General features: G+C 46.1%; 1 protein-coding gene and 1 long non-coding RNA gene across 2 annotated transcripts; one reads left to right on the top strand and one right to left on the bottom strand.

The window, feature by feature from the left end:
• Nucleotides 1–3,124: 3,124 nt before the first annotated feature.
• On the top strand, nucleotides 3,125–26,382 carry RAB39B (RAB39B, member RAS oncogene family). Its single transcript, XM_073547632.1, has 2 exons — nucleotides 3,125–4,051; nucleotides 21,946–26,382. The coding sequence occupies exons 1-2, from the start codon at nucleotides 3,837–3,839 to the stop codon at nucleotides 22,370–22,372; spliced, it is 642 nt and encodes a 213-aa protein (XP_073403733.1). The 5' UTR covers nucleotides 3,125–3,836; the 3' UTR covers nucleotides 22,373–26,382.
• Nucleotides 9,574–16,332, bottom strand: LOC141050926 (uncharacterized). Its single transcript, XR_012220562.1, has 2 exons — nucleotides 16,283–16,332; nucleotides 9,574–10,093 (listed from the first exon to the last, which is right to left on the bottom strand). It is a non-coding gene; the product is annotated as an uncharacterized lncRNA (long non-coding RNA).
• Nucleotides 26,383–26,435: the final 53 nt, after the last annotated feature.

The raw sequence follows: 26,435 nt of genomic DNA, 5'->3' as shown, positions 1-26,435 counted from the left end.
TCTCTCATACTCACGCCGTCATCGCCGCTGCTCCACGATCCCCGACATCTTCTTCCGCCGGCGCCATCCTGGATCCAGACGTTGTCCACGCCGGCGACATGTTCTTGCGGCGACGCCATCTTGAGTATCGTGAAATCCCGTGATAGTCAAGATAGCGTCGCCGGAAGAACATGTCGCCGGCGTGGACGACGTCGGGATCCAAAATGGCGTCGGCGAAATCTCGCGAGTTTTCGCCGACGCCATTTTGGATCCCGACGTCGTCCTTGCCGGCGACATGTTCTTGCGGCGACGCCATCTTGACTATCGCGGGATTTCGCCGATCCAAAATGGCGTCGCCGCAAGAACATGTCGCCGGCGTGGACGACATTGGGATCCAAAATGGCGTCGGCGTAATCTCGCGAGATTTCGCCGACGCCATCTTTTTGGATCCCGAGTCGTCCACGCCAGCGACATGTTCTTGCGGCGACGCCATCTTGAATCTCGCGGGATTTCACGAAATCCAAGATGGCGTCGCCGCAAGAACATGTCGGCGGCCTGGAGAACGTCTGGATCCAGGATCGCGGCGGCGGAGGAAGGTGTCGGGGCAGCGACGATGACGGTGTGAGTATGAGAAACGGAGTGAGAGAAAGGAACGTATGTGGAGTGAAAGAGTGAGTGGACGTGAGTGGAGGTGAAAGGTGAGAGGAGTGTGTGTTGAGGCGGTGTGGTGTGTTGAGGGTTAACATGTGCGTGTGTGTGTGGTGACGTCACCGGTTACAACTGGACGGAAGTTGTTACAACCGGAAGCTGGTTAGGGCATTTATTATTATAGATTCTCATTAATGTCTTTGTGTAAAAACATAGAAATTAGAGAACAAAACTTAGAGCCCTAGACTACAAGCATGGTGTCAATAATGCTAACTTAGCCAGTTAGAAGTACAGTATGTATGCTAATGCCAGCACATATTAGAGACAAGCCAATTTTATTAGAACAATGCATGAATAGTAATTACCTATATAGAGACTGACCGGATGATGTAATAAAGAGCTCTGTTCCGATACTGAGTGCCAGTGTGGTTCTCTCTCTTTGTATACTTAGATTTTACAATTTAATTTGAAGCAGACACAACGTCTCCGAACGTCCCTCAATATGTGGCAACGACAACTGCGAAGACAGTGAAGCATGCTGGTGCAAGCATCATGATATGGGCATGTTTCTCTTACTGTTTCACTTCTGCTTTTGACTTACAACTACTGAGGTAAAATACTGACCAAATACTCAATGTGTTAAGGTGGCCTTAAAAATAAAATGTGGCTGCAGCCACAGAAAAAGGCTTTGTATAAACCACCCTAAATGCGTAATGACAAGAGGCTTGGAGGATGTGTGCCCACTTTTCTATTAACTGTATGGGCCATGTAAGGGGGTCCTGTCATGTGTCAGACACCTAGGGGATCCTGCATCTAGGGTAGACTTAACTGTATTGGCCATGTAAGGGGTCCAGCCATGTGTCGGACACCTGGGAGCTCCTGCCTCTAGGACAGACTCTGTATGGGCCATGTATGGGGGTCCAGCCATGTGTCGGACACCTGGGAGCTCCTGCCTCTAGGACAGACTCTGTATGGGCCATGTATGGGGGTCCAGCCATGTGTCGGACACTTGGGAGTTCCTGCCTCTAGGACAGACTCTGTATGGGCCATGTATGGGGGTCCAGCCATGTGTCGGACACCTGGGGATTCCTGCCTCTAGGACAGACTCTGTATGGGCCATGTATGGGGGTCCAGCCATGTGTCGGACACCTGGGAGTTCCTGCCTCTAGGACAGACTCTGTATGGGCCATGTATGGGGGTCCAGCCATGTGTCGGACACCTGGGAGTTCCTGCCTCTAGGACAGACTCTGTATAGGCCATGTATGGGGGTCCAGCCATGTGTCGGACACCTGGGAGCTCCTGCCTCTAGGACAGACTCTGTATGGGCCATGTATGGGGGTCCAGCCATGTGTCGGACACCTGGGAGTTCCTGCCTCTAGGACAGACTCTGTATGGGCCATGTATGGGGGTCCAGCCATGTGTCGGACACCTGGGAGTTCCTGCCTCTAGGACAGACTCTGTATGGGCCATGTATGGGGGTCCAGCCATGTGTCGGACACCTGGGAGCTCCTGCCTCTAGGACAGACTCTGTATGGGCTATGTAAGGGAGTCCTGTTATGTTTTAGACACTTGGGGGCTCCTGCCTCTTTTGTAGACTCTATTACCTGTATGGGTCATGTAGGGGGGTCTTGCCTCTAGAGTAGCCTCTGTATGGGCCATGTAGGGGGGTCCTGCCTCTAGAGTATCCTCTGTATGGGCCATGTAAGGGGGTCCTGTCATGTGTCAGACACCTAGGGGATCCTGCATCTAGGGTAGACTTAACTGTATTGGCCATGTAAGGGGTCCAGCCATGTGTCGGACACCTGGGAGCTCCTGCCTCTAGGACAGACTCTGTATGGGCCATGTATGGGGGTCCAGCCATGTGTCGGACACCTGGGAGCTCCTGCCTCTAGGACAGACTCTGTATGGGCCATGTATGGGGGTCCAGCCATGTGTCGGACACTTGGGAGTTCCTGCCTCTAGGACAGACTCTGTATGGGCCATGTATGGGGGTCCAGCCATGGGTCGGACACCTGGGAGCTCCTGCCTCTAGGACAGACTCTGTATGGGCCATGTATGGGGGTCCAGCCATGTGTCGGACACTTGGGAGTTCCTGCCTCTAGGACAGACTCTGTATGGGCTATGTAAGGGAGTCCTGTTATGTTTTAGACACTTGGGGGCTCCTGCCTCTTTTGTAGACTCTATTACCTGTATGGGTCATGTAGGGGGGTCTTGCCTCTAGAGTAGCCTCTGTATGGGCCATGTAGGGGGGTCCTGCTTCTAGGGTAGATTCTTTATGGGCCCAGTAAGGGGGTCCTGCCCTGCCTCTTGCATGGACTCTGTATGGGTTATGTAGGGGAGACTCTGGAATAATGGTTGCTGTGTAATATGATGTTCTAGCTCGGCCTTCAGTTATCCCCGCGCTGATTGGCTGAGAGCACTGGACTGACTGGAGAGGGCGCGGCTGCTCGGAGCAATACGGTAGAGGCCGGGCCGGCTGCCCGCATACTGCGGTGATTACGGCAGCTGCTGATGCCAATGATGAGTCAGAGTGTTTGGTGCTGATGTTGCTGCCATTTCATCAGCTCGGTGCGGGCAGCAGCTCTCCATCACTCCGCGGCCCGGGCCCTGCATTGTCTCCTGGGCGCCGCCATTGGCAGCCTCGGCCGGTAGTTGCTGCGTTCTCATGTGCATGTGCTGATCCCGGCAACCATCACTCCTAGGTAGGTGCCGGGCTCCGCTGCATTGTCCGGTGCACCGCCCTGCAGCCACCACCGTGCAATGTGCGCGCCCGCCGCGGTAACCCCTCACATGCCGGCGATTACCGCCCCGCCAGCCCAGGCCTGTGCATAATACTCCTCGTACTCAGCGGCAAAATGTCTGCCGCCTGCCCTTCCATCACGGCTGCGCCGATCACACACCTCCAGTGATCCCTGCCCTCCGCTCACCTGACACCTGGCTGCATCGCCCCCTGGAGGCGGAGGCCGCAGCTGCACCCGGAGCTCTGCACTGCGAGATCGCAGGGGTTTGTCGTCTGGTTCCTGAGGCCCCTTCTTAATAGCTGGAGCCATAAAAGGCCTGCAAGTAAGGTGCCCCCCGCCAGTGCTGTGAGGGGCTCCAGGGGACCCTGGGAGTGAGGCTCGGACTGTGCAGACCAGACACAGGACCTCTGTGGAACACTCCAAAAAAGAAAACCGATTTCTGGAGGAACCGTTGTCTGGCCGCCAATCATGGAAGCAATCTGGTTGTACCAATTCCGTCTGATCGTGATTGGGGACTCCACGGTCGGGAAGTCGTGTCTGATCCGGAGGTTCACAGAAGGCCGCTTTGCCCAGGTGTCTGACCCCACTGTGGGAGTGGATTTCTTTTCACGGCTGGTGGAAATTGAACCAGGCAAGAGAATCAAGTTGCAGATCTGGGACACAGCTGGCCAGGAGAGGTTCAGGTAAGGGGGGCGATCACGCCAGTGGTGGTCCGCACACTGTGAGGCTGCGTATACAGGTAGTGGGCATACAGTGCCCTGACCCCGCTCTGTACCTGCTCTTTACATAATATATTTAGTTTTGCTGGGAAACCTATGTTTTTTCTTCTTGCAAAACCACACGGCTAGTCTGCTCGGCCCATGGGGGCACATTGTGACCATTGCTTGTGAACACAGCCTCAGACCTTGGAGTAGGACACATGTAAGGGGGCATGGCGCCCTATTGTATTTTGCTTTGCCTCCAATATATCATGTCATTATGGACCTAATCGAAGATATTCAGCTGGTGATGTACGGAGCGCCACCTTAAGGTTAGGGCTACACGGTGATGTATAGAGAGCCACCATAAGGCTAGGGCTACACGTTGATGTACAGAGCGCCACCATAAGGCTAGGGCTACACGTTGATGTACAGAGCGCCACCATAAGGCTAGGGCTACACTGTGATATACAGAGCGCCACCATAAGGTTAGGGCTACACTGTGATGTACAGAGCGCCACCATAAGGCTAGGGCTACACTGTGATGTACAGAGCGCCACCATAAGGCTAGGGCTACACTGTGATGTACAGAGCGCCACCATAAGGTTAGGGCTACACTGTGATGTACAGAGCGCCACCATAAGGTTAGGGCTACACTGTGATGTACAGAGCGCCACCATAAGGTTAGGGCTACACTGTGATATACAGAGCGCCACCATAAGGTTAGGGCTACACTGTGATGTACAGAGCGCCACCATAAGGCTAGGGCTACACTGTGATGTACAGAGCGCCACCATAAGGCTAGGGCTACACTGTGATGTACAGAGCGCCACCATAAGGTTAGGGCTACACTGTGATGTACAGAGCGCCACCATAAGGTTAGGGCTACACTGTGATGTACAGAGCGCCACCATAAGGTTAGGGCTACACGGTGATGTACGGAGCGCCACCATAAGGCTAGGGCTACACTGTGATGTACAGAGCGCCACCATAAGGTTAGGGCTACACTGTGATGTACGGAGCGCCACCATAAGGTTAGGGCTACACTGTGATGTACAGAGCGCCACCATAAGGTTAGGGCTACACTGTGATGTACAGAGCGCTACCATAAGGCTAGGGCTACACTGTGATGTACAGAGCGCCACCATAAGGTTAGGGCTACACTGTGATGTACGGAGCGCCACCATAAGGTTAGGGCTACACTGTGATGTACAGAGCGCCACCATAAGGCTAGGGCTACACGGTGATGTACAGAGCGCCACCATAAGGTTAGGGCTACACTGTGATGTACAGAGCGCAACCATAAGGCTAGGGCTACACTGTGATGTACAGAGCGCCACCATAAGGCTAGGGCCACAAGGCAAAGTATTGAATGCCACTTTAAGGCTAGGGCTACACGGTGACGTACAGAGCAGGACCATGAGGCTAGGGCTGCACAGTGATATACGGAGCAGGACCATAAAGCTAGGGATACACAGTGACATACCGAGCGCCACCATAAGGCTAGGGCTACACGGTGACTTTGTCGCATAACTTAAGTTGGCTTGGTGTCGCTGATACATTGTGTTGCTACATAATTGAAGGGGTCAACAACAAATTCCCAAAAAATTCAACCTAGTCTGATAGTGACTTGCTTGTTGAGTTAGGCTAGGTTCACATTATGTTAAGCAGATCGTTCAACGCATAGCGTTGACGGGCTGCGTTAACGGTATAGCATAACGCAGGTAGCACAGATGATTCATCTGCGCTAGCGGTGACGGAGCCTCAGACGCTGCAGCCCACGTCCAAGGCTCCGTCAGTGAATGACGGCACATTGCGAACGCGTACCGCATTACGGCATGCGTTGCGATGCGCCCGACAATTGGACTGAATGGCAGCGTTAACGGACTGCCTAAACGTAATGTGAACCCGGCCTTAGGGAAGGTGTTGCAATGTGACCCCTTCAATTATGTAGTGCCACCATGTATCAGCGGCACCGAGTGGCCCAGATTGCCATGTAGATCAAGCCTTGGGCTGGGGTCCTACGTCAGAAGCTTGCTGTATGACACAGTAGTTTTCTGCACAGCTCAGTACAGTGTGTGTGTTATGGTGTAACAAAGGCTTCATTCAGATGGGTGTATGGTACTCCGTCATATTTTAGATGTGATACCAGGACCTGTTCAGATCCACTGGACAGAACATGTGGCTCTATAGGGCTTGTGGTGGCGAGAGCCAGGTGCTGCCTCCAGATTACTGACTGTCTGGCCGACCCCACGAGTCTATGGAATATGTACTGTGCTTGGATTGCAATGACCGCTCCGACTGCCGGAGAATATTCTACTAAATACCTGTTCTGTGTATAGGCGATAAATGTATGATCACCGGGGGGTCAGATCCAACAACAGGAGTCCCAAAGTCCCCTGTGTGAATGGAGTCGACTTATGGAGACAGCAAATACTGTTTGTAAGGTTAAGTGCACACTATGCTTGAGAATTTAGCCAAAAATATAAACTGGGTGCTGTAATGTTACCATCGATGAAGCCAAAGGGGTGTTCTCTTAGCATTCGTCTGGCTGGATTGCATCTTCATACTGTTTAATTCACTGCATAGGAAAGCGAAGCAGACGGCAAATAAGTATACAGAGAGTCACTGCAAAAATGCGGACTTTACAATGGGTCCCTATGGTGGACGGATCTGTGGTCACTGCTGGGCATACACCTACTGGGCCACAAAAACTGCACATCTGGAGCTGTGGCAGTAAGACGGCTCCTATAAAACCTGGGACTAAATTTTTATATATATATATATTATATTATATTATATTACAGACCAAAAGTTTGGACACACCTTCTCATTCAAAGAGTTTTGTTTATTTTCATGACTATGAAAATTATAGATTCACTCTGAAGGCATCAAAACTATGAATTAACACATGTGGAATTATATAATTAACAAGAAAGAGTGAAACAGCTGAAAATATGTCTTATATTCTAGGTTCTTCAAAGTAGCCACCTTTTGCTTTGATTTCTGCTTTGCACACTCTTGGCATTCTCTTGATGAGCTTCAAGAGGTAGTCACCGGAAATGGTTTTCACTTCACAGGTGTGCCCTGTCAGGTTTAATAAGTGGGGTTAGGACCATCAGTTGAGTTGTGCTGAAGTCTGGTGGATACACAGCTGATAGTCCTACTGAACAGGCTGTTAGAATTTCTATTATGGCAAGACAAAAGCAGCTGAGTAAAGAAAAACGAGTGGCCATCATTACTTTAAGAAATGAAGTCAGTCAGTCAAAAAAATCGTGAAAACTTTGAAAGTGTTCCCAAGTGCAGTGGCAAAAACCATCAAGCGCTACAAAGAAACGCTCACATGAGGACCGCCCCAGGAAAGGAAGACCAAGAGTCACCTCTGCTGCGGAGGATAAGTTCATCCAAGTCACCAGCCTCAGAAATCGCAGGTTAACAGCAGCTCAGATTAGAGACCAGGTCAATGCCACACAGCGTTCTCGCAGCAGACACATCTCTACAACAACTGTTGGGGTGTGTGCACACACTGCGGATTCTGCAGCGGTTTTGGCCACTGCGGGTCCGCAGCAGTTTTTGCTGCGGTGTACAGTACCATTATTCCCTATGGGAATACAAAACCGCAGTGCAGACGGTGTGGATTTTTCCGCGCTTGTTTTGAAACCGCAGAAAGAATTGACATGTCAATTCTTTCTGCGGATTCTGCTGAAGTTTGCCATCTCCTCCATTGAGGAGATGAAAAACCGCAGGGCAATCATCAGGTAAAACCGCAGGTCTTTTTACCTGCAGATTTACCTGCGGATTTTACAAAATCCGTGCAGCCAAATCCGCACTACAGTCCGCAGCGTGTGCACATACCCTAAAGAGGAGACTTTGTGCAGCAGGCCTTCATGGTAAAATAGCTGCTAGGAAACCACTGCTAAGGACAGGCAACAAGCAGAAGAGACTTGTTTGGGCTAAAGAACACAAGGAATGGACATTAGACCAGTGGAAATCTGTGCTTTGGTCTGGTGAGTCCAAATTTGAGATCTTTGGTTCCAACCACCATGTCTTTGTGTGACGCAGAAAAGGTGAATGGATGGACTCTACATGCCTGGTTCCCACCGTGAAGCATGGAGGAGGAGGTGTGATGGTGTGGGGGTGCTTTGCTGGTGACACTATTGGGGATTTATTCAAAATTGAAGGCATACTGATCAGCATGGCTACCACAGCATCTTGCAGCGGCATGCTATTCCATCCGGTTTGCGTTTAGTTGGACCATCCTTTATTTTTCATTAGGACAATGACCCCAAACACACCTCCAGGCTGTGTAAGGGCTATTTGACCAAGAAGGAGAGTGATGGAGTGCTACGCCAGATGACCTGGCCTTTTGAACAACCCTTCAGATAATTCGTTTAACTCGTCAGTCTGAAATCTTGCGGTAGCACCTGGTTGTGGCCAGTTTATGGTGAAATGTTCTACCCACTTCTGAATTATGACCCCAACAGTGCTCACTGTAACCAGCGGTAGTTTACAAATTCTTCTTTAACCAATTCAATCAGTCTGTTTTGCAACAATAAGGTTGCAAAGGTCTTGAGACAGCTCACTGACTTTACCAGTCATTAGATGTTTCTTGTGTGGCACCTTGGTAATGAAACACCTTTTTATAGGCCATCAGTTGAACCAGCTGATATTATTTTTTACTAAGTGGTGTGATTGTTTTGTACTTACTGATAGATTTCAGCTGTTGTCATGACTTTCCATGGTCTTTTTGCACCTTTCTTTAATCATGTGTGCAATACCTTTTACCGGTGTTATTTCTCATTAATATACAAAAAAATAAGTTATGGACATCTATGGTTTGATTTCTTTCCCTGTCTGGCTTGGATGGGTTGATACCGACATCTGGTGAGAATTTCATGTCAATAGCACCTTTATACCTTTTTGAAATATATTTACAGTAGTTAAAAAATCTGAAAAAAAAAAAAAAGTGCTGTGGTTTTAGGCCAGTGTTGGAAAAAATACTGCAGACTAGGAAAGCTTTAAAAATAAAGGCATTAATAGTTTATTTTTATCACATAACTGCAAAGTGAGTAAACAAACTGGAAAATGTTGATATTGACATTTTTCTATATTTCCAATAGTAACGTCAATCTGTGTGTGCAGACCGACCATTAACAATGTGCTGGTTTGGAATAGTAAGCAATATTTTTAATCTCTTTCATTAGCCTATGGAAAATTTCTGAAACCCTTTCAGGTCAACCATGATGGATGTGAGTATGAAGAATCTTGTAGGATTTGGGCTCAAATGCAAAAGCTAATGAGCACACAATACAAGTTTTGTATTGATATGTCCATAATGGGTAACTTGTTTGCAGGTGGGCTCAGAGACGTGGCTTTGCCCACAACAACCAATCACCATTTCTTACAATTGGTTGCTATAGGCCTCAAGGCTACTTCTGAGACACTTCAATGTATGACATGCTTACGTATTGTATTCTCATTAACATTTGAAAATTAAACTACATTGATAAGGGTTTATCAGTATTTATTTTGCCAAATTCTAAATACAGTTACTTACACTCAACACTGAAACTACAACTCCAAGAATGAAAATTTGTGACATTATGGAAATCACCGTATGGATAGACATGTGGCTGATATGTGAATGATGAAAACATGGAAACAAAATTTTCAAAACTTTTTGATTCAGTATCGCGCATGAGTGACACATGCAGAAATCTCCACACTTACAAACCTTGGCTGCTATCGATGAGGTTATTAATGACCTGAGGAATTTTCCACCACGAGAATCATCAAGATCCGCTGCTGGTAGCTCCTTTTGTAATTGCTGACCAATGACGTCCCAGATGTGCTTGATGGAGGACAAGTCCGGAGACACTGCAGGGCATGGTAGCACATTTAGGCCACGCAGGCTGCTCACAGCAGTATAAGCAATATGAAGCTTGACTGTTGGAAAAACAACTCCGAGAAATGGCTGTACCAATTGTTCCATGACCAAATCATTGTAACGCTGAGCTGCTAGTGTACCTGGAATGAAGACAAGAGGGACCTGGTTACTGTGCATTATACCAATCCACACCATAATCCTAGGTAAAGGACAAGTGTGACATTCCTTTTGAAGGCCTCTTCATGGCGTTGCCCTCATAGTCTTGTCAAATTAAAAGAATGCCACGTAGTGATCCATTTTGGACTGAAAGTGACATCATATACCAGGGGTAGGGAACCTATGGCTCAGGAGCCAGATGTGGCTCTTTTGATGGCTGCATCTGGCTATCAGACAAACCTTTAACAAAAAAAAAAAAATGAAGGAAACCGCCGATTTCCAAAACGCGTAGGATAAGTTTAGTCCTTACGGCGCCTCGTACCTGTGGCAGTCGTGGGCTATACGTGACCACTGATGTCACACAGGTCCTGCAATCTCCGGTCACCATCCTACCACAGGATTCGACCGCAGCACCTGAACATCCACACTTGCCCGGTAGAGCCGCATGGAGCGCCAGTCACCTCCCGGGACAGCTGAAGAAGGGAGGATTTATTCAAGTCTTTCACTGAGCTTGCTAAAGAAAAAAATCTATCGATGGATAAACTTATCTCAGTGTGTACTGATGGTGCTCCAATCATCGTGGGGAAAACCAAAGGATTCGTAGTGCTTCTTCGTGAACATGAAAAGAGAAATATCCTAAGTTTTCACTGCATGCTACATCAGGAGGCGCTTTGTGCTCAGATGTGTGGCGAGCAGCTTGGTGATGTCACTGGTCATTCAGGTGGTCAACTTTATTGTTGCCCGAGGTTTAAATGATTGCCAGTTTAAAACACTGCTGGATGAAGCTGGGAATAATTATCCTGGTCTGCTTCTGCCCAGCAATGTGTGTTTATTGTCCAGAGGGAAGGTGCTCAGCCGTTTTGCTGCTTGTCTGAGCGAGATAAGTACTTTTCTTCAAATGAAGAACGTTGAGCATCCTGAGTTAGCTGACAGAGTGGCTCCTGAAGTTCTACTATCTCGTGGACATGACTGAACAGATGAACCAGCTCAATGTGAAAATACAAGGCGTTGGAAATACAGTCTTAGGCTGGGTTCATATTGCGTTAGGGGGGTTGCGTTTAACGCATCTGTTACATAGCGGCATTAACGCTATGTAACGGATGCATTAACGCACCCATAGACTGCTATAGATGAGCGCATCGCTAACGCATGTCATTATCGGCATGCGTTAGCGATGTGCCGTCATTCTGTGACGGACCCTCGGACGCGGGCTGTAGCGTCTGAGGGTCCGTCACTGCTAGCACAGATGAAGCATCTGCACTAGTGGGATCGCATAAGGCAGTTGCGCTAGCGCAGTCCGTTTAACGCATATGTTGAACGAACTGCCCTAACGCAATCTGAACCTAGCCTTAGTCCTTCAACAAGCAGTGTTTGCATTTGAAAACCAGCTAGAACTCTTCATCGCCGACATTGAAACAGGTCGTTTACTACACTTTGAAAAACCGAGAGAAGAAGAAGAAAAAAAAAAAAAAAAAAAAATCGAACTATAGTCAGCTCACCCTTCTGTGAAGTCTTCATTAGGCACCTGGCACTCAGCACTAGTGGTGTATCTAGGGGGGGGCAGCCGGGGCAGTTGCCCCGGGCGCAGCCAGCAGGGGGGCGCAGTCGGGCCGCCTAATGCAGTGGTCCGCAGTGTCCCTCCCTGGCGGCTGCGTTCTGCCGCCCCCCCGGCCTGAGAGTCGGCGGTTCTCTGTGTCAGCTGTCAAGCTGACAGCCGGCGCAGAGAAGGAGGCCGCGCCTGCTCCCAGGGAGCAATTGTACTGGCGTCTATACAGACGCCTGTACAATTGAAGCTCTGACCGCCGGGCCAGAGCGACGTCAGCAGCGTGATCATGTCATGTGATCACGCTGCTGACGTCACTCCCCGGCGCCCAAAGCAAACGCTGGTGGTAAGTGTGCTCCAATGTGGAGCTGAAGAACCACCGAAGATGGGAGATGAGGGGGAGTTAATGAGTGGAGATGGGGGGGATTTGTAGAGGGGATGGCGGTTAATGTGTGGGGGTATTTAGAGTGGAGATGGGGGTTAATGAGTGGGGATGCCATGGGGTTAATGTGTGGGGGTATTTAGAGTGGGGATGGGGGTTAATGAGTGGGGATGCCATGGGGTTAATGTGTGGGGGTATTTAGAGTGGGGATGGGGGTTAATGAGTGGGGATGCCATGGGGTTAATGTGTGGGGGGATTTGGAGTGGAGATGGGGGTTATTTAATGTGATGGGGGTTAATGAGTGGGGATTGGGTTAATGAGTGGGGATTGGGTTAATGTGTGCGGGGGTTAATGAATGGGGATGGGGATTAATGTGTGGGGGCGTTAATGAGTGGGGATGGGGGTTAATGTGTGTGGGGGTTAATGAATGGGGATGGGGGTTAATGTGTGGGGGTATTTGGAGTGCAGATGGTTATTTAATGTGTGGGGGATTTGGAGTGGTGATGGGGTTAATGAGTAGGGATGGGGTTAATGTGTGCGGGGGTTAATGAATGGGGATGGGGGTTAATGTGTGTGAGGGTTAATGAATGGGGATGGGGGTTAATGTGTGGGGGGGATTTGGAGTGGTGATGGGGTTAATGAGTGGGGATTGGGTTAATGTGTGCGGGGGTTAATGAATGGGGATGGGGGTTAATGTATGGGGGCGTTAATGAGTGGGGTTGGGGTTAATGTGTGGGGGTATTTGGAGTGCTGATGGGGGTTAATGAGTGGGGATTGGGTTAATGTGTGGGGGGATTTGGAATGGGGATGGGGGGTACTTAATGTATGTTGGGGATGGGGGGATTTGGAGTGGGGATGGGGGGATTTAATGTGTGGGGAGATTTGAGGACACAAAATAAAGAGTATGTATGAGGAAACAGTATGGGGGATTGGTGCAGACAGTATGGGGAGCGAATGGGTTAATGTAAGTGGACACAGTATGGGGAGTCGGGGATATGTGTGAGCAGACAGTATAGAGAGTGAGGGGGTAAATATATGAGGAGACAGTATGGGGAACAGGTGGGATGTTAGAGGAGACAGTATGAGGAGGGAGGGGAATAGTGTGAGGCGACAGTATATTGCAGATATTTGTATTTAGGGGCATTATAATGACACTTCTATCTTTAAGGGCATCGTGTGGAGATTTGCTGCAGAAGACCGGAGAAGATGGAAGTCTGCAGAGACGAGATGTGGATGAGAAAACTCATCATGGGGTCTAGAAGAAAAGGTGACTGACTTCAGAGACGACGTCATCTATAAGGTACCTGGATGTAAATGTTATTTGTGATACTGACTAATTCTCATGTTTTTATTTGTTAGGAGCATTACAGGGGTTGTCCAGGTTTGTGCTGAGTCTGCAGTCATTCTATGTGACTGCAGACTTCTGAATTCTCACAGTTCTCACTGAACGCTGTCAGGATTCTCTCATGCCGGTAATATACATACATGCGGTCACATGCTGACTAGACATGTGTGACCTCACTCAATGATAATGAACAGAGCGAGGCCGGGCACGTCTAGTCGGAATGTGGCCAGAAGTATATAAATCACATGCTTGTGCTGACATGACTGTATATCGGCAAGGGAGAATCCTAAATGTGTGCAGTGCATTCGTTGTGAGAATTCAGAAGCTGCAATGTCAGGATTCAGCTCTGCAGGTTCCAGTAGTCATCACATGGACACTTCACTCATGTGCGATTTTCATACTTGACAACGAGCTTCTCCTCCTGCTTCTCTCAGTTTTTTACTGAACATTGAGAGCATTAGGAGGAGCAGCTCGTGGGTACATGGCTAAGTGTGCAAGTCGCATATGTACTTTGGGGGGGGGGGGGGGGGGGGGCGCCGAACCGAATTCTTGCCCCGGGTGCCAGAGAGCCTAGATACGCCTCTGCTCAGCACGGTTCCATGGCGCAAACGTACTTGGGAAGGAAAAAAAAAAACAGCGAGTAGATCGCAGACTAAAATATAACCTTTAATCCATTAGGTTAAAACATGAATGGCACAGGATTGCCGGGCATGTAGAAAAACACTTCAGAAACAGATGACGCGTTTCAACATAAGTCTTCATCAAGATCTGAACTTTGAAAAACCGGTAAAATTTAAAGATTCATGCACAGCTAGTGACCCTGCTCAATATCTTGAGCTTCAGCAGCTAGCGGGCTTCACATCTAATCTGCAGTCATTCAAAGCGTGCACTTTGGAGGATTTCGTGAGCTCACTCATTTTTGTAAGTTCGTCATCCATCCACATGAGTATGCAGTGGACAGCGCCATTACATTCCCAATGTCTCCGTCAGAGATTTTGAGCTACAAGCTGCTGACCTGAAGGCCTCAGACGTGGGTGAATAAGTTCAAGTCACTGAATGAAGATTTAGAAAGACTTGCATGACAGCAAGCAGAGTTGGTGAGCAAACACAAGTAGGGAGAAATGAAAAAACTTCAACCTGCGGACCAGCTGATTGTCAAAACTTGGAACGCGCTTCCCGTCACATACCAAACACTGCAGCATGTGTAATGCTGTAGTGACAATGATTGGCTCTACTTATGCATGTGAGCAATCTTTCTCACATCTAAAGAACATTAAGACCAACCTACGATTACGTATAACGGATGGAGGTCTCAACGCTTGCATGAAGCTTAACCTCACCACAGATCAACCAGACTACAAAGCCATCAGCAAAACCATGCAGCACCAGAAGTCACATTAATGGTAAGAAGTGTTTTATCTGGAGACCATGTGGGTATTGACATGAAGAGACCATCATGAGGAAACCTCAGATTCCTACCTCGATTATGGTGTGGGTGTCATTATGAATGGTAGCTGGACCCCTCTAGTCTTCATTACAGGTACGCAAACAGTTTGGTACTGCATTGTGGACATTGCAGTGAGTTGCAGGTTGTAGTGAAGCCAAGGAAAAAGCAATGGTATTTAGATAATATAGTGAGTGTGAAAGAGCTTGCTAGTGATTTCTCCCTAAGTGTAGTTTGGCTTAAGTGTGTGACTTGAGATTCAGTGAGTTTAGATTAAAGGAGTTTAGAAGCAGTGACTTGTACTGAATCACTTTGTATTTGCTTGTGTAATTCCCATTAGGAAAATGTGCTCCATGATTGACAATGCCATCCAGTGTACATCTCGTCGCAAGTATCCTTGATCAGTCGTTTGGGGGTTCATACTGTTGTACGAGATGTGTGCATCAGGGGCTGACATACTGCTGATGCAGCTGCACCAGGGACCCGAAGGAGAGGGGGCCCGATCAGCTCTTTAAAAACTTTGTCTATCCTAGAGCCATCGGCAGCATCAACACGAAGAGGAGAGGAAGGGGGCCATACATGAGTTATTTGCAGACAGGGGTGCGGCCATTCTGCTGCACTCGGCAAAGGACGCTGGAAGGGGCCTAGAGGGAATTGTGAGGGAGGAAGAGACACTAGTGCTTAGGGCGTACATTACCCGCAGCCATTGTACAGAGTCAGGAGAGGCAGACACTGGGGTCTAATCCCGTGTCATCCAATCACAGACTGCCCTTTATGAGCACATTTATGATCGGCTCTCGGGATGAAGAACAAATGCCTTCTGGAGTCACATCTTGGGGCAGGAAACTGCAGAAGCCGACCTTGGACAAGTCTGATCAGAGGAGCCAGTGATGTCTACAAATTGCAGAAGGGACGGGTTCTGTGTGCATAGCTAGGAGCACAACGGTGGCCGACTAATGACATGCACAAGCCTGGTCTGTAAAACAGACCAGAGTTGGACATGCTATGGCTGGGCTAGATAGGAGAACATAACTTTTTATATATTGCAGCACTACAGTATAATATTACCATGTATAGAACAGGCGATCAGACAACTGCAATTCAGGTTCCTTAAAGGGGTTGTCCGGGATTTTCACAATCTCAGGGCATATCTGGGCTGCAGAATTGTGACAATAAGTAATTCACTTTATGTCACTAGTTTGCATGGTTTTGTAGGTATTCTGAACAGAACGTCCAAGGGGGGGTTGTTATGGCATTGAAATGACAACTGGTCGTTTCCTCCTATGCTACTAAAAACATGCCCCCTGTAGCAACAATCCCACCCTACATAGCTACAGGCCCTCCCCATCCACATAAAGAAGCCCTCCTCACAGAGTAACAAATCCTCCCCGCCGCTCCATTCCCCCCCCCCCCCCCCCTGCCACTCCATTCCCCCCACCACCACGCCGGTCCGTCTCACCTGGTCTTCACATTGCCGGTGAAAGTGCAGCAGGGAAGGGGCGGGTCATGTGACAGGCTCTGTGCACGTCACTTCAGCCTGCCTGTCACATGACCCGCTCCTTCCCTGCTGCACTTTCAAAAAAGCTTCATTTTCCGAGACCTGTAGCATCTCCATTTTTCGTGATCTGGGGATGGGTGAGGGCTTATTTTTTTTTGCGCACTGAGCTGATGTTTTTAGTGATACCTTTTTGGTGTAGATCTTTTTATCGCCTGTTTTGCATTTTATTGCAATGTAGCGGCGACCAGAAAACCGTAATTCTGGCGTTTTAATTTATTTTTTTCTTCGTTACACCGTTAACTGATCGGGTTAACTTTTTTTTATGTTGATCGGGCGATTCTGAACGCGGCGATACCAAACGTGTATGTTTTGATTTTTTTATTTTATTTGAATGGGGAAAATGGGGGTGGTTTGAACTTATTTTTTTATTATTTTTAAGAACATTTTTGTTTTGCTTTTTGCATGCTTCAGTAGTCTCCATGGGAGACTAGAAGCTGCAGTTGTCTGATCTGATCATTGCCTGTATGTAGCAAAAATGCTCACTTGCTATGAGAACCGACCACCGGGCGGTGGCCATAGCAATCTGGCTATGACAACTATAGAGCTCTGCTTGGGACCTCCTGGTTGTTTTGCCAACTCATCAGTGACCCACGATCACGTGACGGGGTGATCAATAGATGGGATATCCGGTGCGCTTTCCGTAAGCGTGAGTTCAATGCCGCTATCAGAGTTTGACAGCAGCATTTAACAGGTTAACAGCCACGGATGGATCGCGATTCCACCCGCGGCTCTTAGAGGCACCTGTCAGCTGTTCAAAACAAAAAAGGGAGGAATTCCGACGTGGGCATTGGAAAGGGGTCAATTATAGATCTATATATTTGGTAATGCATTGTAAGTAAAAGTCTGTTTTTTTAAAATAAAAGCAAAAATGTAATACATTGTAAAGAGTGAAACAACTCCCAAGATTTTTGTGGTCACAATTCACAAACAAAATGCAATAAAAAGCGATTAAACCATCTTGTTCAAACAATAATAGTATCAATAGAAACTACAACTTGTCACGTTAAAAAAACGAGCCCTCGCACAGCTCCAACTGAAAAATAATACCATTAGGGTTCTCGGAGTCACACTAAACGTATAAAAATATTGCTCTGAGTCTTCCTGCCGAGAGTCTCACGAGTGTAATGCAAGTAAGTGTCATGTGAGTATAATCTGATTTATCACACCTAGCATTCGATTTACATCCGAAAGCGGTGCGATTGCAATGTGGTTTTCACATGAGCTTTTACATAGAGCAATTCTGTCATTTACACTGTTTTCAAAGGAAATATTTTTCTAAACATATATAATAGAATAAAAGCTGACAATTCAGCAGCAGCGTGCAGTAAAATAGAGCAGGATCCAACAGGATAGAATAGATTACATAAAGTATATACACATAGAATAGGGAGATATATGTCAGTGACGATACAATTAGTAAGTGTGTGTGCAGCTTACTGTACATGTAATTATTAAAAATTTATTTTTCTGAAGAAAAAAATGGTGTGGGCTCCCGTATAGTTTTCTTAGACAGCAGAGTGAAGCTTGACGGCTGCGGGCAGATGTTTATAGCCTGGGAAGGGGGTAATACCCATGGAGCTTCACAGGCTATCAATATCAGCTCACAGCTGTATACTTAGCCTTTACTGGCTATTAAAATGAAGGACCCCCCCCCAAAAAAAAAAAAAAATGTATGGTCCCCCTATAATTAATAACCTGCAAAGGCTATGCAGACAGCTGCGGACTGATATTAATAGCCTAGGAAGGGGTCATGGATACTGCCCCCCAGGCTAAAAACATCAGCACTCAGCTGCCCCAGAAAAGGCGCATCTCTAAGATGCGCCAATTCTGGCACTTACCTTCGCTCTTCCCACTTGCCGTGTAGCAGTGGCAAGTGGGGTGATACTTGGAGGGGTTGATGTCCCCTTTTGTAATGTCAGGTGACATCAGGCCCCGAGGTTAGTAATGGAGAGGCGTCAATAAGACACCCCAATTACTAATCCCATAGTCATATTGTATAAAAACATAAATACACAGAATAAAGTCCTTTTAATTGAAAGAATGACAGACTCCTTTAATAAATCTTAATTAAACCATACTTACTGCCTAGCCCACTCCAGAGACGCCATTGTCTCCTGTAAGAGAGTTAAAATAACTACAATATTCCTCACCTTTCCGCAGAGATGATGATAATCCATTTGTCCCATGATGGGTCTAGCTCTGCTACATCAAGATGGCAGGTTGCATGATGCAACCATACAGCCTGTAATCCAACAGAGACACTGAGTAGTGTCTGCTATCGCTGCTCAGTGTTTCCCTGTGAACTCCTATTACCTATCTGAGGGCACCAAGGGCGTAAGAAAGTTCTGCTCGTGGTGCCATCAGACAGGTCCTGCGAGTTCACAGCCAATGATCTCACTTCACCTATCTGACGTCAGCGTGAGCTGTCATGGTACATATTGCGACCAATGACAAAGTTAGAGGTATGTGGAAGGTCTTTTAAAAATTATTTCAGGTTATTATTATTTCTAAAGCAAGGACCTCAAAGGTAGTATTTTCTGAAATCGTGTGTGCCACGCCAGAAAGGCAGCGGGAGAATAGGAAGGTAGATTAATGGCTGAGGAATTGGTGTAGGAAGGAAGGGTTTTGGGTTTCTAGAGAACCCTGCCTACTTCTCTGTTGGCCACAGGCTCCACACTAGGGATGGGCTGCACCTCAAAGGGGAGAGTGCATCTGTGCTGGGGAAAAAGTGGCTAGAAGGTTGGAGGAGTGTTTAAACTACGGACTGGGTAGAGAGTGTAGCTAGTGACCTGGGATGAGCAATGAAATTGGGGGAATGGTTGGGACCGTCAATACACCAAGCAGGAATAGAGGTACAGAGAGATACATATAGTGCATGTGCACTAATGCCAGGAGCCTCACCAACAAGATGGAGGAGTTAGAATTCATATTGTTGAAAGAAAATGATAAGGTGTGGATAATGGAGACACGGCCGGACAACCGCTATAACTGGGCTGTTAATTACGGGGCTATAGTCTATTCAGGAATGACTGTACAAATAGCTGAGAGGGAGGGGTGTGTTTATATGTAAAATCGTCCCTAAAACCCATCCTATGTGATAATATATGTGAGGCTAATGAAAATAAAATAAGGGTTTGTTGTAAGTCTCCAAATATAATGGAAAGCAGAAAATATCCTCATAAAGCAAGTAGATGAGGCAGCGAGTCATGGAGACTTCAGCTACCTTGATATATATTGGGTGCAGAAAGCTGCAGGTACAGCCAAGGAAACCGGTGCTTGACAGCAATGAAAGACAATTACTTTTTACAACTGGTTCAGGGCCCAACAATAAGGGGGGGGGACTTCTAGAACTAATATTGACCAATAGGCCGGGCCGCATATCAAATACTCGGGTTGGGGCTCACATGAGTAAATAGTGATCACAAAATAATAATTTTTCATGTATCCTTTAATAAGAAATATAGTAGGGGCTATAAGGACACCAAACTTCAGAAAGGTGAATTTCCATTGGCTGAGAAGTGATTTTAGTGCCATAAGTTGGGACAATGTCCTGTAAAATAAAAGTACACAAAACAAATGGGGAAACTTTTATAAGCATCCTGAACAGTACCTGTGCCGCATATATACCCTATGGGAAGGAACAAACTACAAATAGGAGGAAACCACTATGGCTAAAGGCAGTTTAGCCAGTCAGGTCAGTACGAGTACGCAGATACCAAACACTTTTTTTTTTTGTGGTGAAAAAAAATTCAGAAATTCGTACAAAAAAAACTATTTTCCTTGTGTCGCTATTTTCGGAACTCCATGCAAGCATCTGGAGGATCCTATAGCTTGAGGTTCTCTTAAAGGCACCAGCAGCTTCAAAACCTGTTTGCTGCTTTGTAATGGTATTTTTGCAGCTTTCTTAATCCAATGAATTTGTCTGGCAGAAACTTCCTCATTATGCCTTTATCTGCACAAATCTTTCTGTGCTCTGTATCAGCCACAAGTCTCTTTACAGTACAGTACGGTGATCACACTTAAGTTTTTGTGAACTATGTAATACTTTCATACCTGGTCCAAGGCATTGCGCTATTTAACCCTTTTCGGCAGCAGAGAGATCCTTATGTGAAACCTGTGGCCTGCTTTATAATGTGGAACATCCTTCTTAAGTAGTTTCCTTTTAATTGGGCTCACCTAGCAAACTAATTATCACAGGTGTTGAATCTGATTTCAGTGATCCATAAAGCCCTGAGGCACAAACCATCCATGAATTTATTTGAAAAAAAAAACAATTTCATCTTTATGACACTTAAATCAAATTTGCATAATAATTTGGAATGAGGTGTAGTGCCTGAAAGCCAGCGGCTCCTGGGAGGAAACAAGTTAATTTTATCCCGGTAGCTGTGCTTTCAGTAATGCAACTGGGCCACATTGGAGCCCTATTAATCTGTAATAGCATTAGTGGACATGTCAAGTTACCTTTAAGCAAACACATAGGGTCTGAGACAGTTTGTTGCTGCCCAACAGCAGGATGTAGTCTTAGATTAGGCCTAGCAGCATGGTGGACATTATCAAGCAGGACTTGGCAATGGTGGGCATTACAGAGCAGTACTCAGCAGTGTAGCTGTGAAACAATCACTGGAATTAAGTAAACAATTGAGAAAAAAAAATGCAACATAGACCGGCTGTCTTCTTCCGTCTCCTTAGACTTCAATAGGCAGCAGTGTACTACGTCTGAGTGTTTGCCTGCTGTACGGGTGTACATCTCCTGAAAATGTTGCACAGGAGAGCGCATGTTGGCTCTACCGTCACCCTTACAATCTATGGCCCCGTCGGCGCATATGTCCAGACCCTGTTTTGCGGGGGATTTCGGACGTATTCCCTGATGGGGGCACAGAGCGCAATGTGAAAGCACCCTAAGTGTAGTGCAACTGATCTAGCCCACAACTGAAAATGATGTGGGAAAAAATACAGTGGACCACAAACAACTTAGTAATTCATTTTTTTTGGGGTGGGATTGCTCAATAGCAAAATTAATTACATAATGTTTGGCTACACTTCTTCTGTCATGCTTCTAGTCAAGTCTTGTGCTAGAAGTGGAAGCATTAAGGGGCTTGTCCCCTTTCAAATCAAGTGTCTACTTTAGTGCTGTACTTCCCCTGGTCCACTGGCAAGTCTTTGACTGGCATTGGCTGCAGCGCTGACGTTACCTTGACAGCACACCTGCCTATCGGTGAGCTCATCTGCTCTGAAGGAGGCATTCTGTCTACGCTGGCCTAGCTGCTGATTGGCTGCCACGCTATGAAAGTGATGTCAGTGCTGCTGCTGCTACTGCCAGGCAGAGACTCGCATGTAGACCTGGGGAGGGTGAGTACACAGCTGATTGTTGTTTTCTAACAGGATTCAGCCAAGGTGGAAACTTAGTGGGTTTGTCCCCTTTCAATTAAGCACGGCATATTAAAAAAATATAATTTTTCATTGTGCCCACCCTCCCTTTTCTATAGAACATTTTCACAATTATCAAACCTACAAGATCTAACAATTTTATTTTTTATTAAAACAGTGTTCTCTTTCCTTTTCAGGTCCATCACACGTGCCTACTACAGAAATTCTGTTGGAGGGCTCCTGCTATTTGACATCACCAACCGCCGCTCCTTCCAGAATGTCCACGAATGGTTGGAGGAGGCTAAAGCTCACGTGCAGCCCTACCAGATTGTTTTTGTCCTCGTGGGCCACAAATGTGACCTAGATACACAACGGCAAGTGACAAGACACGAGGCAGAGAAACTGGCCACCGCCTATGGCATGAGATATATAGAAACCTCGGCCCGAGATGCCATCAACGTAGAGAAAGCCTTCACCGACCTGACTCGTGATATATACGAGCTTGTTAGAAAGGGAGAGATAAATATCCAAGAAGGCTGGGAGGGGGTAAAAAGTGGGTTCGTCCCAAACGTAGTGCACTCCTCCGAAGAGGTAATTAAATCAGACAGGCGGTGCCTTTGCTAAAGCGGGAGAAATTAATATCAAGGTCGCCATTGTGAACTCTAATAAAATAACAGCCGTAAACCAATCTGAGAGATAAAGGGTTCCCTGAAATTTGCTGATGGTACGATAGAGCAGAGGGAGGTTGGAACGTGGAAGGAAAAAAAAAATAAAAAATAATAGTTTGTAAAATCCGTAACCACATCTCAAACTTAAGGAAGCTCTTAGATCTCTGGCAAGGGCCAAGTGTGCATGTCTATGTTTAGGAGTTGGGATTCATAAATCAATGATACCAAGAATTTCAGAAACATCCTAATTCATTTGATAAATTCTGTGTAGTTTAATGTTGGTAGTTTTATGCCGTGAGTTAATGCCACAGTGTAATGGTCATTATATATAGTTATAGAAGAGGCAACCCTTTTATTTACCGTGCATTGGAAACGGAGACTTTGAAAAGTTATTTTATGGCTTCTAATGGGGAAAAAAAAAAAAATCTAATTTTGTTGTGACCTTAACTAGTTCAGTGGTCTTAAAGCGTACGTTACTCACACCTGGCAGAGGCAACCAAAATAATACTATGGCTACCAAGTGACTAAGAACTGGCGGCATTTCCGAGCTCTTCTATGGCGCCAGCCTCCTAGTAAGTTGGTAGTTTATGGCTGCTCGTCCTGACCGAAATGAGATGGAGAAAATGTAACAGAGTATACTACTAATATATATAGAAAAAAAGTAAAACATTGAAACGTTCAAAAATGGAACTTGAGATCCTATTGCGTTCCTCCTAATTAGGTACAATGTAAGGTGCATCGGGGAGTGAGCGCTAAATAGTTTGTTCTTTGTAGATTAAATGGTGTGATCAGACCAAATGTCATAATTTGCACTATTTCAAAAGAAAATAGTGTAATCTAAGCAATAGATTAAATTCCCACTTACCGTTATGGCAATACAACCTACATTCAGATTACATGGTAACAATAACTTTTTGGCCTTTTCTCAGTGTTTGCTTAAAATACCAATACTGCCTTGAGACCAGGTATTGTTCAATACTTTCACATGTTTGTTTCACGCAGGAACATTAGATAGAATCAGGAAACATTGCTGGCTGTATAGAATTATCGATTTACAATCTGTAATAAACCCAAATGGTGGAGATCCAACAATCTTCTTCATGGCAGAAAGGGGTAGTCCAGGATTAGAAGACTGGATTCTTTTCTTTCATATACAGGGGCAGCTCCGCTCCCTGACATAAAAAAAGGGCTAAACTGCATCCAAAAGACATGTGAACGGTTTTTTGTTTTTTTTTTCAATTCTGGAAAACTCCTTTAAGGATCCCAATCCCACAGAGGCTTTGGTTACAAAGTATCCTTATGCTTCAGGGGGTTGTCCAAGAATAATTTTTACTTCTCTATAGGCTTGCAAAGTAAAATTTCACACAGTTATATTCACCCTCCCCGGGTCCATCCTTATCTCCGCCTCTGCCCAGGTCCTTATAGACAGGCTGCAGCGGTGATATCGTAACTACTACACGACAACGGCAGCCAGTAAGTGAGCTCAGCTCAGTACTTTCTCCATTAGCATCAATGCTAAGCCCTGTGATTGGCTGCAATAGCCAAGTGTGATGTAGTCATGACATCACTGCGGCAGCCTGTCAATGAAGACTGGGAGCAGCGGCAGAGAGGAGGTGCTCGAGCCGAGAGGATGGTGTTAATTTCTACAGCTACATGCCTATAGGGAAATATTAATCCCGCACAACCCTCTTAATAGTAGTGTTGTGATGCTTGATGGTTAGCGGCCCCTTCCCACCATGCTAGGGGCGAGCCAGTTGAGTACCCAATGGTTGTAGGTGCTTCTATTGGATTTAATCCGGGGCACAGTACTGTACCCATGCGGTATAACTTTACCCATTATCGGCAGTAGTCCTAAATTATGTTTTTAATGCACACAAATATGAATTGTGGTTAAAAATTGGAACCTGCAGTTTCAACTGAGAGAGATGTCTGGGTGCTAGCGGGAACAGACACCAGGATGCCATTTCCTTCATGAATTGTTCACCTTCTTCACTCTTGTAGGATCCAACCCCAAATTGGTAGATTAATACGGAAAGACCCAGATGGGATAAGAACATGTTAATGAGCAGTACTGTTCTAATTCCCGCAGAAGGGGCCTTTTTTGCTCTCCTTACAGCCGCCTTCACACACATTTTACCTGCCATTTTTCCAATGATTATAAAAAAGTGCCAGGAATTTCATTCTGTTTCATTTGGGCCAGGCTTTCTCCCCCTTGTACAGAAGTCTGTAGAAAATACATAAGTCACAGAAGTCTCAATACAAAATGACTGTTCAAACTGAGCTTAGTGCACCCTTGCCATGGTCAAACGGTAAAGTGCAGACTCTCACCTACTTATTTTCCACCTATCTTTGCCTTCCTCTGGCTCCTGTAAAGCCGGAGCTGGCAATCAAAATAGAGGGGGAGGGGCAGATGTATGGTCACACCAAGGGTGCACCTAGCATCTGTGCTTGGTTTGAACAGTCATTTTGTGCTGACATAAAAAAAACTTAGCATTTGTATTGCAATTTATATTTTCATACTTTTCTTCTAGCCAACATCCATCTTGCTTTGGGGGGGGGGGGGGGAGCATTTATTTTTCAAAGCTGTGTAAATTCACCCTTATTCAGTTTACTCCTTGTTATAAAAGTTAATATCAAATTTAAAAGCATCAGGACATGTGGCCTCTGAACTTCATTTTCACTCGTGGCATGTGCCTGTGTAAAGGCATGGAGAGACTTGAAGTACTGGCCACTTTGAAGAAGGTTAGACTTTTGTGTTCATTGTACAGGCTAATGTGTTTATAGGAATTCTGTCAGTAGAAAATGACTGTTCAAACCAAGCACAGGCGCTAGGTGCATCTTGGCGGGGCCAAACAGTTGAGTGCACTTTCCCAAATACTTGTTTTCTACTATTGCCTCCCTCTTCCTTGATTGACTAGTCTGGCAAGAGCCAGAAAAGGGTAGAGATTGATGGGAAAACAAGTAGGTGGGAAGGCGCACTTAACTGTTTAGTCACACCAAATGTTCAGCGAGTGCTGTGCTTGGTTTGAACAGTAATTGTGTGCTAACATATTCAAATGTCATTATGACTAAATATGGCTTTACCTAGCTCCCTATAAAATGATCTTCTTGAGGAACCTAGAGGAAAGCTAGCCAACTATTTAAGGGCAACACATTGATGTGGCAGTGACTAAACCAAGCACTGCGATTTAATACAGTTCTTATAAGCTTACACGTCGTATAGCTGTATCATCGCTCTATATGGGTCTCATGTTGTCTGGATGCAACAGAAAATCGGTTACATCCGCAAAGGCCTCCGCACAGCTGTCACATGGACCATATTAATGAGGTGCGTTTCATAGGTGTTGTCTCTTCCGGCAGCCCCTTTAATATGGGCCAATATAGACTTGCCATTTTGCTGCAGGGGAAATCTAGGATAATTCGGTGGCCACTCAGTTGAATAGTCCACCATGTAAGTCAGTGACCACCTGAGTCTTCTCTCTGGCACATAGATGGGGGTATCCATGCCAGAGAACTCTTATGTCCACGGGGAATAGTAGGACATGTGGACAGGTGTTGTCTAGAAGTGAGACAACATGATTAATTGCTCTGGATTAATTATTAAAACTGAGTTTTAATATATATCTTCTTAATAGACTAATGTTTCTGAACACATATCTCATCCCTCTTAATGACTCGCGTCTTAGGAGAATAAGAATTTCCATCTTTTAGTTATTTTCTAGAAATAATAAGACAAGTTCTACACATTTCTATAAATAAAGAGCTTACATTCTAAAATGTCAAGTCTGCATGTTGGTTTTGCGTTCCTCAGAATCTCCAGGATATAAAAATGTACACTCCCTTGCTTTCTGTTTTTGCACTGTAAATGTGAACATATGCTATCTAGCTGTATGTGAATGACAAAACATGCTTGTACCTAGAACAAACTACTGGTAATATGTGAACTGATAAAACTCGTAACAAGTCTCTGTGTTTATTTCATGTTCCAAAACCTATCAAGCAGGAAGAGTCGGGTTGGT

This window comes from Dendrobates tinctorius, unplaced genomic scaffold (assembly GCF_039654945.1).
Source record: "Dendrobates tinctorius isolate UK_male_01 unplaced genomic scaffold, ASM3965494v1 ptg000154l, whole genome shotgun sequence".
NCBI lineage: Eukaryota > Metazoa > Chordata > Amphibia > Anura > Dendrobatidae > Dendrobates > Dendrobates tinctorius.
Note: the sequence above shows the minus strand (reverse complement) of the source record. Positions and strands in the feature narration are given on the sequence as shown.

What these genes read in the sequence shown, in the direction of transcription:
- RAB39B (XM_073547632.1), top strand. Translation starts at nt 3,837, where the DNA reads ATGGAAGCAATCTGGTTGTACCAATTCCGTCTGATCGTGATTGGGGAC. An exon ending in GCTGGCCAGGAGAGGTTCAG is followed by an intron (nt 4,052 to 21,945) that starts GTAAGGGGGGCG and finishes TTTCCTTTTCAG; the next exon opens with GTCCATCACACGTGCCTACT.